This window comes from Danio rerio, chromosome 6, assembly GCF_052040795.2.
Source record: "Danio rerio strain M-AB ecotype USA chromosome 6, GRCz13ab, whole genome shotgun sequence".
Classification (NCBI taxonomy): domain Eukaryota; kingdom Metazoa; phylum Chordata; class Actinopteri; order Cypriniformes; family Danionidae; genus Danio; species Danio rerio.
In genome coordinates this window covers 2,885,047-2,902,485 of record NC_141026.1, presented here as the reverse complement: position 1 = coordinate 2,902,485, position 17,439 = coordinate 2,885,047, and the positions used below count along the sequence as shown (strand labels likewise).

Here is a 17,439-nt window from a genome sequence, read left to right as displayed (position 1 = left end):
GTAATACTGTAGAACGTCATTACTGAACATATTAACTGTTTTGGAAACAGTAAAGAAACTAGATGCTTTATATTATTATTATTATTATTATTATTATTATTATTATTATTATTATTATTATTATTATTATTATTATTATTATTATTATTATTATTATTATTATTATTATTTTAAACATTTATTTGTGATTATTTTCTCAAGCTTTAACAAAACATTTTGTACATTTAAGGTAATAATTTTCCCCCGATTTTCGAACATTGCCGCAAAAATGAATTAGCAAACAACTAAAATTAAAATACAATTGCAACAGGAATAGATAAAAGTATAGCAAAATAAAAAATATTAATAATAATAGAAAATAATTAAATAAAAAGAATAAAATAATAATAATAGTAAATTAATTTAAAAAATAAATAAACTTTAAAAATAATTAAAATAAATAATTACCTACAGCACATGATAATACAAATCAATATTCTGTTATATTTATAGAGGTCTTTTACATAAATATCGAACTAAACCATATTGGTGATCACAGTTAAACCTGTTTGCACAGATTTATTTATATAAATCAGTTAAAGGAGAGAGTCTTCCTTTTTTTCAAAATGTGTGATCATAGGTTGCCATGTCTCATAAAATTTTTGGACAGGTCCCTTTATTAAATACTTAATTTTCTCTAATTTCAAATATAAAATCAGATCACACATCCACATTGAAACTTTAGGTGAAGCTGCAGATTTCCACTCAAGTAGTATTCTTCTTCTTGCTAACAAAGTAGCGAAGGCAAATACATTATTTTTTTTTGTTTGTTTGTCAACAATATATTGTGTTCTGGTACCCCAAAGATAGCTAACTCAACACTAGGTTTCATCTCTAAATTAAAGGCGTCATTTAATGTTTTAAATATTTGTGTCCAAAATAATAAACTCATACATATGCAAAAACACTCATGGTTTAATAATGCATTCACTATTTAGCTTTTAATAACAGTCATAACACTGAAGCTACAGTGCCACAAAAGCAGCCATGAGTGCCCATCAGTAACATCAACAACCATTTCAGAAGTTAATAACAATGGATATTTTTGTGTATTTGCATGTAATGTAAACAGTAATGATCACTATTGAACATCTTTAGCGTTTTGGAAACAGTAAAGAAACCAAATGCTTTATATTAAACTCATGCATATGCAAAAACACTCATTATTTAGTAATGTATTCACTATTTAGCTTTTAATAACAATAACACACTGCATCTACAATCATTTCAGAAATGAATAATAATAGATATTTTTGTGTATTTGCATGTATTGTAAAAAGTAGTATCATTATTGAACATCTTTACTTTTATTAAACTCATGCATACGCAAAAACACTCATGATTTAGTGATGCACTCACTATTTAGCTTTTAATAACACTGAAGCTACCATGAAAGCAGTCATACATGTGTATTAGTAACATCTACAACCATTTCAGAAATTAATAATAATGGATATTTTTGTATATTTGCATGTAATGTAAACAGTAATATCATTATTGAACATCTTTATCGTTTTGGAAACAGTAAAGAAACTAAATGCTTTATATTAAACTCATGCATATGCAAAAACACTCATTATTTAGTAATGCATTCAATATTTAGCTTTTAATAACCATCATAACACACTGAATCTACAATCATTTCAGAAATTAATATTGATGCATATTTTTGTGGATTTGCATGTATTGTAAACTGTAATGTCTTATGTAATGTAACTGTCTTAGAAACAGTGGAAAAATGAAATGCTTTACATTAAACTCATGCATATGCAAAAACATTTATGATTTAGTGATGCACTCACTATCTAGCTTTTAATACCAATCATAACACTGAAGCTTCCTCGAAAGCAGTCATACATATCTATTAGTAACATCTACAATCATTTCAGGAATTAAAAATGGATGTTTTTGTGTATTTGCATCTAATGTAAAAAGTAATACTGCAGAATGTCATTACTGAACACCTTTAATGTTTTGGAAACAGCAAAAAAAAAAAAAAAGCTTTATATTAAACGTTCAATATTTATTTATTCACTCCTTTATTTATGTATTTATTTATTTATGTATTTATTTATTTATTTATTTATTTATTTATTTATTTATTTATTTATTTATTTATTTATTCACTCCTTTTTGTTTATTTATTTATTTATTTGTTTATTCATGCATTTATTTTTTTATTTTTTTATTTATCTATTTATTTATTTATTCACTCTATTTTATTTATTTTTCATTTTTTATTCCCTCCATTTATTTATTTATTTATTTATTTATTTATTTATTCACTCCTTTTTATTTATTTATTCACTCCTTTTTATTTATTTATTTATTTATTTATTTATTTATTAACCACTTTAGTTAATTATTTAATTATTTATTCATTCCCTCCTTCATTTATTTATCTATTTATTTATTTATTTATTTATTTATTCACTCCTTTTTATTTATTTATTTATTTATTTACTCCTTTATTCATTTATTAATTAATTTATTCACTCTTTTTTATTTATTTATTTATTTATCCACTCTTTATTTATTAATAAAAACGTGATTTAATATTGCATGCTGTAATTAATTACAGCAATTATAACACTGCATGCTAAAGCTAATAAGTATCTTTTTAAATTGCAATTCATACATCTGAAGAAAATCTGAATAAATAATATTATCATCAGTGTATACTTCATTACAATAAATAATATTAGGCAGAAATACAACTATAAAACATAAAGATATTAAAAATAGTGCATAATGAAGTGATTACCAATGCATATTACCAATCAAAAATTGAGTTTGGATAAATTTACAGTAAATTTCCTTAATTATCTAATAATTTTTGACATAAATAAAAAAATCAATCATTTTGACCTATGCAATGAGTTTTTCTGGCTATTCACAACATAACAATCTAATTTTGTGGTTCTGGCTCACATATATAAAATAACATCGCGATTTTATTTGATCGTGATGAATTAAGAGCCTCTGCATTCATCCTAAAGGGACACACGATCAGATGTGTGATAGATACGAGTCTCTGCGCTGTCTGTCAAAGTCTATCTTGGCATCTGTTCGTTTCTATTGACAAAAAATGAGCACTGCGTGTCAGAAAAATACACTGATGTCTGTCACTACACACCACATGTGTTTGGACACACTGACAACAGCGATTGTGTTATCAGTCCATTTCTGGATGCCTACTTATGTCAATAACTCCTGATCTGCGTCTAAACATCTGCTAATGTCAATTATTATAAAGATGTCAAGCATTTAAACCGTGCGCCATCACGATGGTGACCTTTTTCTGCTGTAATGTCCCGGTTAGGGGCTGCATTTTTTGCTTTTACTGAGCTCATATGTGAGAAATAGATTCAATGCAAAAAAGCTTTAGGTGTTTAAGGTTGTATTTAATTATTGCATGGAATTTATCACAAATAAATAAGATGATGAGAATTAAATTAGGTTAATCAGACATTTATCTATATTTATTTAGCTTAGTGTGTGTGTGACTAATAAAATAATACATTTACACACATGCATGCATGCATATTGATTGCTTTAATTTTGAAATGTTTTATATTTTAAGAAGTCAATAAGTATGAATGTGTATGTCATATGTTAATTGTTTTATTTTTTTATGCACACAATAAGCTTAATAAATTTAGATAAAATATCTTTTTGTCATCACCTCGTTTTATGTCAAATTTGGGGGCATTTCATGCAATAATTAAGTTACAAAATGAAACTCTTAAAGCTTTTTGCACATTTATGTAAACTAGAAGCATTATACATGTCTAGTAATTTACATTTATACATAATTGAAACTACTTCTAACTCATTCATATAAAATGTGCACTGTATATACACTGAACAAAAATGATTGAATGGATTTACTAAATGTTTTAAGGTTAGTGGTTGCAAACTATTTATAAAAGTTGCACATTACTACATTTAATATTTAATATTCAGCTCATATAAATTGTTTGCAACCACTTACCTTTAAAATAAATACATTATATAAACGTGCTAGTAGATATTTTTCTACTCTATTTAATGCACTTTTTAAAATGATTACTGTCTGTTGAATATGCATAGCATTTCGAACTATATTACAATATTAAATATGCATTAATTATCATTTTAAATATTTGTCTACTCTATATATGTTTTTAGATTATTATTGTTTGTTAAAAGTGCGTTGTATTTTAAACTACTACTAACCAATTCATAATAAATAGGCATTATATCAATCTGCTATTAAATATTTGTCTACTCTACTCTATATACTGCAGGTTTTAAAATGATCATAGTCTGTTAATAATGCATTGTATTTCAAAGTAAGTTGCTTATATTGCATATGCATGAAATGTCCTATTAGATTTATTTCTTCTTTATGTATGCTTTAAAATTATTATTATTGTTGGTTAAAGGTGTATTTTATTTCAGTCTACTAACTCGTCCATATTAAATCTGCATTATATTAAATGTGCTATTAGATATTTGTCTACGCTACTGTACATACTGCAGGTTTTAAAATGATCATTGTCTGTTAATAATGCATTGTATTTCAAAGGTAACTTGCTCATATTATACATGCATTAAATGTCCTATTAGATATATTTCTACTCTCTATATGTTTTAAAATGTTTATTATTGTTTATTAAAAGTGCATTGCATCTCAAACTACTACTAACTCGTCCATTTTAAATCTGCATTATATCAAATGTGCTATTAGTTATTTTTCTACTGTACATACTGCAGGTTTTAAAATGATCATTGTCTGTTAATAATGCATTGTATTTCAAAGGTAACTTGCTCATATTATACATGCATTAAATGTCCCGTTAGATATATTTCTACTCTCTATATGTTTTAAAATGTTTATTATTGTTTGTTAAAAGTGCATTGCATCTCAAACTACTACTAACTCGTCCATTTTAAATCTGCATTGTATTAAATGTGCTATTAGTTATTTTTCTACTGTATATACTGCAGGTTTTTAAATTATTATTGACTGTTAATAATGCATTGCATTTCAAAAGTAACTTGTTCATATTACATGCATTTAATGTCCTTTTAGATACATTTCTACTCTCTATATGCTTTAAAATGTTTATTATGGTTTGTTAAAAGTGCATTGCATCTTAAACTACGACTAACTCGTTCATATTAAATATGCATTATATTAAACGTGCAATTAGATATTTGTCTACTCCATATACTGCACATTACGTTATTTAAAGTGCTTTGTATTTCAAACTACCACTCTGTGCTATTATATAATCTTTATATTTTAAAACGATGACTATTGTTGTTTGTTAAAAGTGCATTGTATTTCAAACTACTAACTCGTTCATATTAAATGTGCATATTGTTAACTGTGTTATTAGTTTATTTTCTACTCTATATACTGTATTTATTATGGTTTATTAAAAGTGCACTGCATCTCAAACTACTTTTAAGTCATTCAAATAAAATATACATTATATTAAATGTGCTATTAGATATGTTTCTGCTCTATTTACTGCACATTTTAAAATTATTACTGTCTGTTTAGAGTACATTGGATTAAAAACTACAACAAACTCGTTCATATAAAATATGCATTATATTAAATTTGCTATTAGACATTTTTTAAATTATATATGTTTAAAAGTATTATTATTTTTGTATGTTGGAAGTGCATTGCATTTCTAATTACTACCACAAGCTGGTCCATATTAAACATGCATTAAATGTCCTATTAGATGTTTGTCTACTCTATATATGTTTTAAAATTATTATTATTGTCTGTTAAAAGTGCATTGTATTTCAAAGTAACTCGTTCATAATATATATGCATTATATAAATGTGCTATTAGGTATTTGCGTACTCTATATATGTTTTAAAATGATTATTATTGTTGTTTGTTAAAAGTGCATTGCATTTCAAACCATTACTACTAACTCGTTTAAATCAAATATGCATTAAATGTCCTATTAGATCATTTGTCTACTCTAATTGTGTTTTAAAATGATTATGGTCTGTTAAAAGTGCATTGCTTTTGAAAGAGCAGTCGATCAAATGTCAATGAGGATGAAAGTCAGTGTATTTTGTAATATGCTGATTGACAGCTCACCTGGCCTGCGCCTCGTCCAGACTCTGGTCAGTGATGGTCATGATCTGTTGTAAAATGTCTCCAATGTCCTGCTTTCTTCCGTCCCCGTCGGCGGCTCCGGTGTTGTCCGGTATGTGCGGAGCCAGGCCCGGGTGTCCGCTCATCCCCACGGCCGCATGTGCGTGCATCAGGCGCGGCTGCTCGTCCATGTCGGCCCGCTCTGGTGCTCCGTACTCTGCTGTCCAGCTGCGGCGGAGATTCCTCAGCTCCTCTGTGTATGTGTGTGTGTGTGTGTATGAAGTCCTGTGAGCGCAGAGTGAGAATGAGTGCTAGACAGAGTGAGTGTATGTGTGTGTGTGTGTGTGTGCGGTGTGTGTTATTAATGAACGCAGCGCTTCATACACTCGCGCGTTATTTCACTCTTTCATCCCGCTGCTTTTGTTACACTGTAGCGCTCGCAGAGACTCTGCGATGCACAGACCCCGCCTACGCGCTCTGATTGGACGTATGAAGCGTGTAGCCCCGCCCCCCGCGCGTGTCTTTCAGTGCACGTCAATCATTGCGCAGGGAAGATGAAACGCATGTTTGTCAGGCGCACATGTGCTTTTTTGTTCATTCCTCGGACGGAGAAATACAGCTCTGTGATAATAACTAATGAAATATGTAACCAAAGAGTGACCAAATGCAAAGGCAAATAATATTTTAAAAGGTAATATTATATATAAAAATGTAATTATATAATTAATAAGCAACCTTATTAACTTGCTAATTACAATAAAAGAATAATGATAATAATGATAATAATAATAATAATAATAATAATAATAATAATAATGATAGTGACAGTAATAAAAAAGGCCTAATAATAATAAGAAATTATTCTGAATCTAAATTACTATTATAATTAATAATAATTATATATTGACTTAATGGTATTAATATATTTATAAAATACTAATGTATAATAATAATAATAATAATAATAATAATAATAATAATAATAATAATAATAATGATAATAATAATAATAATAATAATAATAATAATAATAATAATAATAATAATGATAATAATAATAATAATATATTGACCTAAATGTATTACTATATTTATGAAGTAGTCATTTATAATAATAATATTGATATTTAAATCTAAATTATTATTATTATTATTATTATTATTATTATTATTATTATTAAGATTATATTGACTTGTATCAATATATTTATAAAGTAGTAAATAATAATAATAATAATAATAATAATAATAATAATAATAATAATAATAATAAATTTAGTTAATTGAATACCTATATTTTTAAAGAAGTAATTTATAATTATTTTAAAAAGAATTTCCTCTACTTCTTCGTCGTCTTCTTCTTCTTATTATTATTATTATTATTATTATTATTATTATTATTATTATTATTAAGAATACATAGACTTAATTTTATTAATATATTTATAAAGTAGTAATTTATAATAATAATAATAGTGACAGTAATAAAAAAGGCATAATATTAAAAATACATTTTTCTAAATATAAATTACTATTATAATTGTTAATAATAATATATTGACTTAATTGTATTAATAAATTTATAAAGTAGTAATTTATAATAATAATAATAATAATAATGATAATAATAATAATAATAATAATAATAATAATAATGATAATAATAATAATAATAATAATAATAATAACAATTATAATATAAATTATTTAAAATCTAAATTCTTCTTATTATTATTCCTATTACTAATATTATTATTATTATTAAGATTATATTGACTTAATTGTATCAATATATTTATATAGTAATTTATAATATTAATACTACTAATATATTGACTCAAATGTTTTAATATATTTATAAAGTAGTAATTTATAATAAAAATAATAAACAATTATTTTAAATCTAAGATTTAATTCTTCTTCTTCTTCTTCTTCTTCTTCTTCTTCTTATTATTATTATTATTATTATTATTATTATTATTATTATTAAGAATATATTGACCTAATTGTAGTATTATATTTATAAAGTATCAATTTATAATAATAGCTATATAAAACTACTCTAAATCTAAATTTTATTATTATTAATAATAATAATAATAAGAAGAAGAAGATTAAGAATAAGAAAATATAGACTTAATTTTAGTAATATATTTATAAAGTAGTAGTTTAAAGTAATAATAATAATAATAATAATAATAATAATATAAACCTGTTCTAAAAATCTAAAATCTTATTTTTATACATTACTTCTTCATCAGTATATTAATACAATAAAGTCATTATATTATTATATGTACACCAATTAATATTATAAAAAATGTTGTAATTAATTTAGTTTTTGTTATTTAAATTGATCTTAAACCCAAACAAATAAATTAATATTATAATACAATACTATATAAACAAATAGCGTAAAATGTTCATTTGTGTAATGCATTGATGCATCATTTTTTTTACTAATATTTGATAATTAAAAAATACAAATATTGATTGTTAGCTCAGATCTACTAAATATTTCTGACACATTTTTACTGTTTATTTAGAAAAAAAATCTTTGTCATTATTCAGTAATGCATAAATTATTAATTTTAAATGTAAACATTATCCAACATTAATTAATACCGAGCAACAGACTTAGAAAAATAGATAAAGCATATGTAAAATGTATAAGCTCCAATAAACATTAACAACGGCTGTTTTATGCAGCATTGTGGTAAAGTATTTTTGTAAAATAATATAACATATTGGTTATTATTATTATTATTATTATTATAAAAACAATAATAATAATACATCCTATATAATGGATGCTTTAATAAAACAATTTTGATAATAAACTGGAAAAATATTATTAATGATAATATATTTATTATAATTATGTTTTATTATTGTCATTAATAATATTCATTATTATTATTATTATTATTATTATTAATCATAACATTAATAATAATACGTCCTTTATAATGGATGATTTAATAAAACAAATATAATAATAATAACAACAACAATAATAATAATAATAATAATAATAATAATAATAATAATAAATAACAATATAACTATTTATTTTATTGTCTTATTACTTGTATTATTAATAATATTTTTAGTTTTAATATTACTATCATATGCATTTTTTATTCAGTCATCCACGATGTAGGATCCCATTTGAAGCTGTAAGAACAGAACAGTGAAGACGGTGGATCATACTGCAACATGAGCTAAATCATGGAGTCTGACATTCAGGGTCTGTCTCACTTTCCCCTTTGACCAGTGATGGACCTCTATTTTCTCTCCAGGATCTCATTTTCCAGCCCCTCTGCCAAGGAACATATATATTTCACAGAGGTGTAAAACTCGCAATCAAAACAATCGACCTTGTCCGTCATCCATTTCAGTTATTACCCAGTTAATGTGCTTAATACAGGATTAACGAGGAATGATTTTGCACCTCTCGCTTCCATTGAGGAAATTCCACCAGATAATGTTCAATCTTTACATTTTTCTCATTGATTCTGTGCTGTTTATCTTATTATTAATGTTTAAACAACATCTTTAGGAGCTTTTTGTACTGAAGAAATAAAAAAACAAACATAGAAAATTTGAAAAGAAATATTAATAATAATAATAATAATAATAATAATAATAATAATAATGATAATACTACTAATAATAATAATAATACAATCATTCATTCACTTTCCTTCAATATCCTTCCAGCTGCAACCTATTACTGGGAAACATCCATACACTCTCACATTCACACACAGTTATACACTACAGTTAATTCATCTCCAGCACATGTGTTTGGACTGTGGGGCCGAAGCAACAGGAGGAAACCCACACGAACATGGGGAGAACACAGAAATGCCAACTGGCCCAGTCAAGACTCAAACCAGCTTCCTTCTTGCTGTGAAGTGACAGCGCTACCCACTGCGCCACCATGCCACCTTTATGAATAATAATAACAACAACAACAACAACAAAAACAAGAACAACAGTAAAAATAAAAATAGTAACAACAATAAAAACAACAACAACAACAACAACAAAAATAATAATAATAAGAAGAAGAATAATGAGAAGAATAATAATAAGAAGAAGAAGAAGAAGAAGAACAACAACAACACTAATCATAATAATACCAACAACAGTAACAATAGTAACACCAACAACAATAATAATAATAATAATAATAACATCAAAAACAACAGCAACAACAGCAACAACAATAGCAATATTAATAAAAACAATAACAACAATAATAACAACAACAAAAATAATAATAGTAACAACAACAACAACAAAAATTGTAACATTAACAACAACAACAGTAACAGAAACAATAAGAACAACAACAACAACAACAGTAATAATAGTAACAATAGTAACAACAACAATAATAATAATAACAATAATAATAATAACAACAACAACAATAATAATAGTAACAATAATACCAACAACAACAACAACAACAACAACAAGAGCAATAATAATAACAACAATAACAACAACAATAATAACAACAACAAAAATAATATTAGTAACAACAACAACAATAATAGTAACATTAACAACAGCAACAGTAACAGAAACAATAACAACAACAACAACAACAGAAATGACAACAGTAATAATAATAGTAACAACAACAACAACAATAATAGTAACATTAACAACAACAACAGTAACAGAAACAATAACAACAACAACAACAACAACAACAGAAATGACAACAGTAATAATAATAGTAACAACAACAACAACAATAATAGTAACATTAACAACAACAGTAACAGAAACAATAACAACAACAACAACAGAAATGACAACAGTAATAATAATAATAACAACAACAATAATAATAGTAACAATAATACCAACAACACCAATAATAATAATAACACTATTAACAACAACAACAACAACAACAGTAATAATAGTAACAATAGTAACAATAACAACAACAACAATAACAACAACAATAATAACAACAACATAAATAATAATAATAACAACAACAACAACAATAACAACAACAATAATAACAACAACATAAATAATAATAGTAACAACAACAATAATAGTAACATTAACAACAACAACAGTAACAGAAACAATAACAACAACAACAACAGAAATGACAACAGTAATAATAATAGTAACAACAACAACAGTAATAACAACAACAATCACAACAGCAATAATAATAATAATAATAATAATAATAATAATAAAAATGCTAATAATAATCCTAATAATAATAATGCTAATAATAATAATAATAATATTAATAATAATGCTAATAATAATAATAATAATATTAATAATAATGCTAATAATAATAATGCTTATAATAATAATAATAATAATAATAATAATAACAATAAAACAATAACAACAACAACAATAATAATAAAATACAAAAACAAACAAACAATCACACAAACACATAAATAAAAGCATGGACATTCACATATCTATGTATCTCTAGCAGGTGATACAAGATTGAAGTTATATTGATTCTGTAAGTGATTTTGACAGTAGAGCATAGAAAGCAATTGGTGTTTATTTGTTGCAGTGTCGAGTGTACGGCTGTGTTTTAACACTGTGTGTTTTTCAGGTATGTTGGAGCAGCACGCTTGACTGTGTTTTCTGGGGTTTTTCTAATGTAAGCCGGTGACCCATGGTGCGCAGCCAAGCAGCAGGGCCTCAGTGTGTGTGACCAGGCTGAAAAGTGCCTTCCAGGTCTGAAGCATCCACTCCAGTGCTCCTGCCACAGGGAAAGACACACACACACACACACACACACACACACACACACACACACACACACACACACATACACACACACATACACACACACTCACCCTCTCTCATACACAGACACACTCACAAAAACACACACACTTACACACTCTCTCATGGACACACTCACACAAACACACACTTGTATACACACGTACTGTATACAGTACACATACAAACACAGACACACTTTCTCTCTCACATATGCACACACACACACACACACACACACACACACATACACACACAATCATGCACACTCACTTGATCTCTCACACTCACCCACACACATTTACACTCTCACTCACACATTCACAAACACATACTTTCTCTTTCTCTCTTTCACACACACACACACACACACACACACACACACACACACACACACACACACACACACACACACACACACACACACACACACTTACTCCAGCAGTGTGTATGGAAGAGAGCTGTCTGCTGAACTCGAGCGTGAGCATCCAGCAGTCCCCTAGCACAAATAAACGGCGGGCTCCTCAGGCCGGTTCTCCCTCTCCCACACCACGCTCTGACCCTCGGCTAATGCTGGGATTTCTGGGAATGAATGTAGAAGGAGTGTGGGGACAGACAGACAGACAGACAGACAGACAGACGGACAGACAGACATACTGACAGACAGACAGACAGACAGACGGACGGACGGACGGACGGACGGACGGACGGATAGACAGACAGACAGACAGACAGACAGACAGACAGACGGACGGACGGACGGACGGACGGACGGACAGACAGACAGACAAACAGACGGACAGACAGACATACTGACAGACAGACAGACAGACAGACAGACAGACAGACAGACGGACGGACGGACGGACGGACGGACGGACGGACGGACGGACGGATAGACAGACAGACAGACAGACAGACAGACAGACAGACGGACAGACAGACAGACAGACAGAAAGACAGACGGACAAATAGACAGATGGAAGGACGGACGGATAGACAGACAGACAGACATACCGACAGACAGACAGACAGACAGACAGACGAACAGACAGACAGACAGATGGACGGACGGACGGATAGACAGACAGACAGACATACCGACAAATAGACGGACAGAAGAACAGACAGACAGACAGACAGACAGACAGACAGACAGACAGACAGACAGACAAACAGACGGACAAACAGACGGATGGACAAACCGACCGCCAGACAGACCGACAGACAGACAGACAGACAGACGGACAAACAGACAGACAGACAGACAGACAGACAGACAGACAGACAGACAGACGGAAAGACAGACAGACAGACATACTGACAGACGGACAGACAGACGGACAAACAGACAGATGGACGAACGGACGGACGGACGGACGGATAGACAGACAGACAGACATACCGACAGACAGACCGACAGACAGACATACGGACAGACAGACAGACAGACAGACAGACAAACAGACCGACAGACAGACAGACAGACAGACAGACAGACAGACAGACAGACAGACAGACAGACGGAAAAACAGACGGACAAACAGACGGATGGACAAACCGACCGCGAGACAGACCGCCAGACAGACCGACAGACAGACAGACGGACAGACAGACAGACAGACAGACAGACAGACAGACGGACAAACATACCGACAGACAGACAGACATACCGACAGACGGACAGACATACTGACGGACAAACAGACAGATGGACGAACGGATGGACGGATAGACAGACAGACAGACGGACGGACAGACAGACAGACAGACAGACAGACAGACAGACAGACAAACAGACCGACAGACAGACAGACAGACCGACAGACAGACAGACAGACAGACAGACAGACCGACAGACAGACAGACAGACAGACAGACAGACAGACAGACTTTGGCCCCTGCCTCTTTTGCTCTGTTCTGAATTGGTAAAAGGACAGTTCTGTAACTGGCAATGGCAACTCTGTAGTGCGCATCTCACCATCTGCCAATCCCTGAGAGATCCTTTGTGAAGAAGGAGAGACCGTCACACTGTCCAAACATCTGTCCTGACCGCACACACACACACACACACACACACAAACACACATACACACACACACATACACACACACACACACACTTCATGGAGCATCGATAAATATGAGTTAAATGAGGTAAATATGGCGCCACGGTTAGTTTCTTCAATTCCCATATAGCGCATGTGTTTAGACTGTGGGGGACACCAGAGCACCGAGAGGTAACCCACACCAACACGGGGAGAACATGCAAACTCCAGACAGAAATGTCCACTGACCAAGGCTCGAACCAGCGACCTTTCTGCTGTGAGGCCACAGTGCTAACCACTGAGCCACCGTGAGGCCACTATCTGTATTTATTTATATTCTAAATTTTTTATCTAATACATATTATATGTATTTTATATTTATTTGTATATTAACTTTTTTGAATGCCATAAATCCTGATTAAATGACATTTATATACATTATTTATTTTCTAATATTACAAAAAGAGTTAGTATCCAGTTTGAAAACACTGAACTATTTCATTCTTGTAAAATTGCGTCTCACAACAAGAATATGTGCAACTGTGTTAATTGCAGCCACTCATATGTTCCTCATTGTTTATGGTACTGGATAACATTGCCACCCTAACGCGATTCCATGTCATACATTCACAGCTATTAAAAGTAACAGAGTCCATTTCAGACCACAATGTCAAATGCAACACCACAGTGGAGGAAGAAGCATTTCTCATCTGACTTACTTATGGAAAAGCACTCCATCATAACATCTTTCATATAGTCAAAATGACAATTCTTTCATTTATTCCATAACTTAAGACCTGTGTTTTCATGTTATAAAAGATGTTTTAAGTACTGGGAAACATCTATACACTCTCACAAGAATGCAGACACTACGGCCAATGCAATTTATTCAATTCCCCAATAGCGCATGTGTTTGGACTGTGTGGGAAACCGGAGCACACAGAGGAAAATACGGTGTGTATGGGTGTTTTCCAGTGTTGGGTTGCAGCTGGAAGGGCATCCGCTGTGTAAAACATATGTTGGATAAGTTGGCGGTTCATTCCACTGTGGCAACAACCCCTGATGAATAAACCAAGCAGGCACACAACATGACGTTAATATTAGGTTAGATTTTGGTTGTGAAGTCAGGTGACCAAACTTCTATGTCTAGCCAGCGTCTAAGGACAACATTATTTTGATGTCCAATAACAACGTCAAATTAAACTGATATTTGGTTGATGTGAGATTGTGTTAAGAAATGTGACAAAAATCTAACGTCTGATAGACGTCATGATGATAACGTCCACACAACGTCAAGGTGTAACATGAATAGATGTTGATAATTGGTTGATTTTAGGTTGATTTTAGGTTGGATGTTGAGTTGGGTTTTAACATCAACCAGATTTTCTTTTCCAACCAAAATCCAACGTCTGATAGATGTTATAGTGATAACGTCCACACAACGTCAAGGTGTAACATGAATAGACGTTGATAATTGGTTGATTTTAGGTTGATTTTAGGTTGGATGTTGAGTTGGGTTTTAACGTCAACCAGATTTTCTTTTCCAACCAAAATCCAACGTCTGATAGATGTTATAGTGATAACGTCCACACAACGTCAAGGTGTAACATGATTAGAAGTTGATATTTAGTTGATTTTAGGTTAAACGTTGACGTCAGCCTGACATTTGGTTCTGACGTCAACCCAATTTTCATTTCCAAACAAAATCCAACGTCTGATAGATGTCATAATGATAACGTCCACACAACGTCAAGGTGTATCATGATTAGACGTTGATAATTGGTTGATTTTAGGTTAGACGTTGACATCAGCCTGACAATGGGTTCTAACGTCAACCCAATTTTCATTTCCAAACAAAATCCAACGTCTGATAGATGTCATAATGATAACGTCCACACAACGTCAAGGTGTATCATGATTAGACGTTGATATTTGGTTGATTTTTGGTTGGACGTTGACGTCGGCCTATAACATTGGGTTCTAAAGTCAACCCAATTTTAATTTACAAACAAAATCCAATGTCTGATAGACGTCATAATGATAACGTCCACACAAAGTCAAGGTGTAACATAATTAAACATTGATATTTGGTTGATTTTAGGTTGATTTTAGGTTGGACATTGACGTCGGCCTGACGTTGGGTTCTAACGTCAACACGATTTTAATTTACAACCAAAATCCAATGTCTGATAGATGTCATAATGATAACGTCCACACAACGTTAAGGTGTATCATCATTAGACGTTGATATTTGGTTGATTTTAGGTTGATTTTAGGTTAGACGTTGACGTCGGCCTGACGTTGGGTTTTAACGTGAACACGATTTTCATTTCAAAACAAAATCAAACGTCCCCATGACATTGGGGTCTGTTAGGGTACAACGTCACTATGACGTCATGCCAAAGGAAAATGAGATTAAATGAACGTGTATGGATAACTTTGAGAGAACCTTGCCGGGAGTCTTCAGCGTATTCGAATAATACTGCCATAAATAAGATATCTTAATTTACAGTTTTAATACGGTAAAAAGAACCTCCAGGAATGACTATTGACGTACGACTTACGCCAGCATCAAGGCTTTGCAGCTGCATATCAATAACGACATGAATTAATGCCAACCGTAGATCATATTCCTCATCAATGAAAGAGCTTTACAGTAATCACTTAAAGCAGCGCAGTGTGTGTGCAGCTTCACACTAACACACATGCCGTTACGCTTTTAGGTGTGTGTGTGTGTGTGTGTGTGTGTGTGTGTGTGTGTGTGTGCATATGTACATTAGTGCACTAGTACAAATGTGTCTCTGTGTTTTTTGTTTGTGTGTATGCATGGATGTGTGTCTGTGTATGTGTGTGCATCCATATAGGTGTTTATGTGTCTATGTGACTGTACTTGCATGTTTGTCAGTGTGATATGGTGTGTGTTTGTGTGTGTGTGTGTGTGTGTGTGTGTGTGTGTGTGTGTGTGTGTGTGTGTGTGTGTGTGTGTGTGTGTGTGTGAGTGTGTGTGTCAGCATGTGTTTCCAAGAGGGTGTATGAGTGTGATTGTGTGGTCATGTGTGTCCGTGTATATGTGTGTGTGTATGTGTATGTTTGTGTCAACCTGTGTGTAATATGTGTCTGTGCATTTGAGCATGTGTGTATTTGTGTGTGCATGTGTAAGTATGTGTGTTTACGAGAGTGTGTATGGGTGTAAGTGCATTTGTTTGCATGTGTGTCTGTGTATATGTATGTATGTGTGTGTGTGTGTGTGTGTGTGTGTGTGTGTGTGTGTGTGTGTGTGTGTGTGTGTGTGTCAGTTTGTATATGTGTTTGTGCATGCTTGTGCAAGCATGTTTGTGTTTGCAAGAGTGTGTATCAGTCTATGTGTGTGTGTGCATGTGTGTCCATGTTTGTGGGTGTGACTTTGTATGTAAGTGTATGTGTGTACAGTATGTG

The 17,439-nt window shown here is 31.0% G+C and overlaps 1 protein-coding gene across 11 annotated transcripts in view; it reads right to left on the bottom strand.

Annotated features, from left to right (window-relative positions):
- pbx1b (pre-B-cell leukemia homeobox 1b) overlaps positions 1-6,574 on the bottom strand; it is a 127,349-nt gene extending 120,775 nt beyond the window's left edge. For 10 of the 11 annotated variants that reach the window (XR_015492857.1, XR_015492858.1, XR_015492859.1 and 7 more), the window contains exon 1: positions 6,156-6,574. Coding sequence is in view for 4 of the 11 variants with exons in the window: in XM_087255992.1 (XP_087112118.1) it covers positions 6,156-6,343 (188 nt within the window). In the remaining 7 variants the exon portion in view is untranslated. The remainder of the gene's footprint in view (positions 1-6,155) is intronic. The other variant, NM_001083853.2, reaches the window with a different exon arrangement.
- Positions 6,575-17,439: the final 10,865 nt, after the last annotated feature.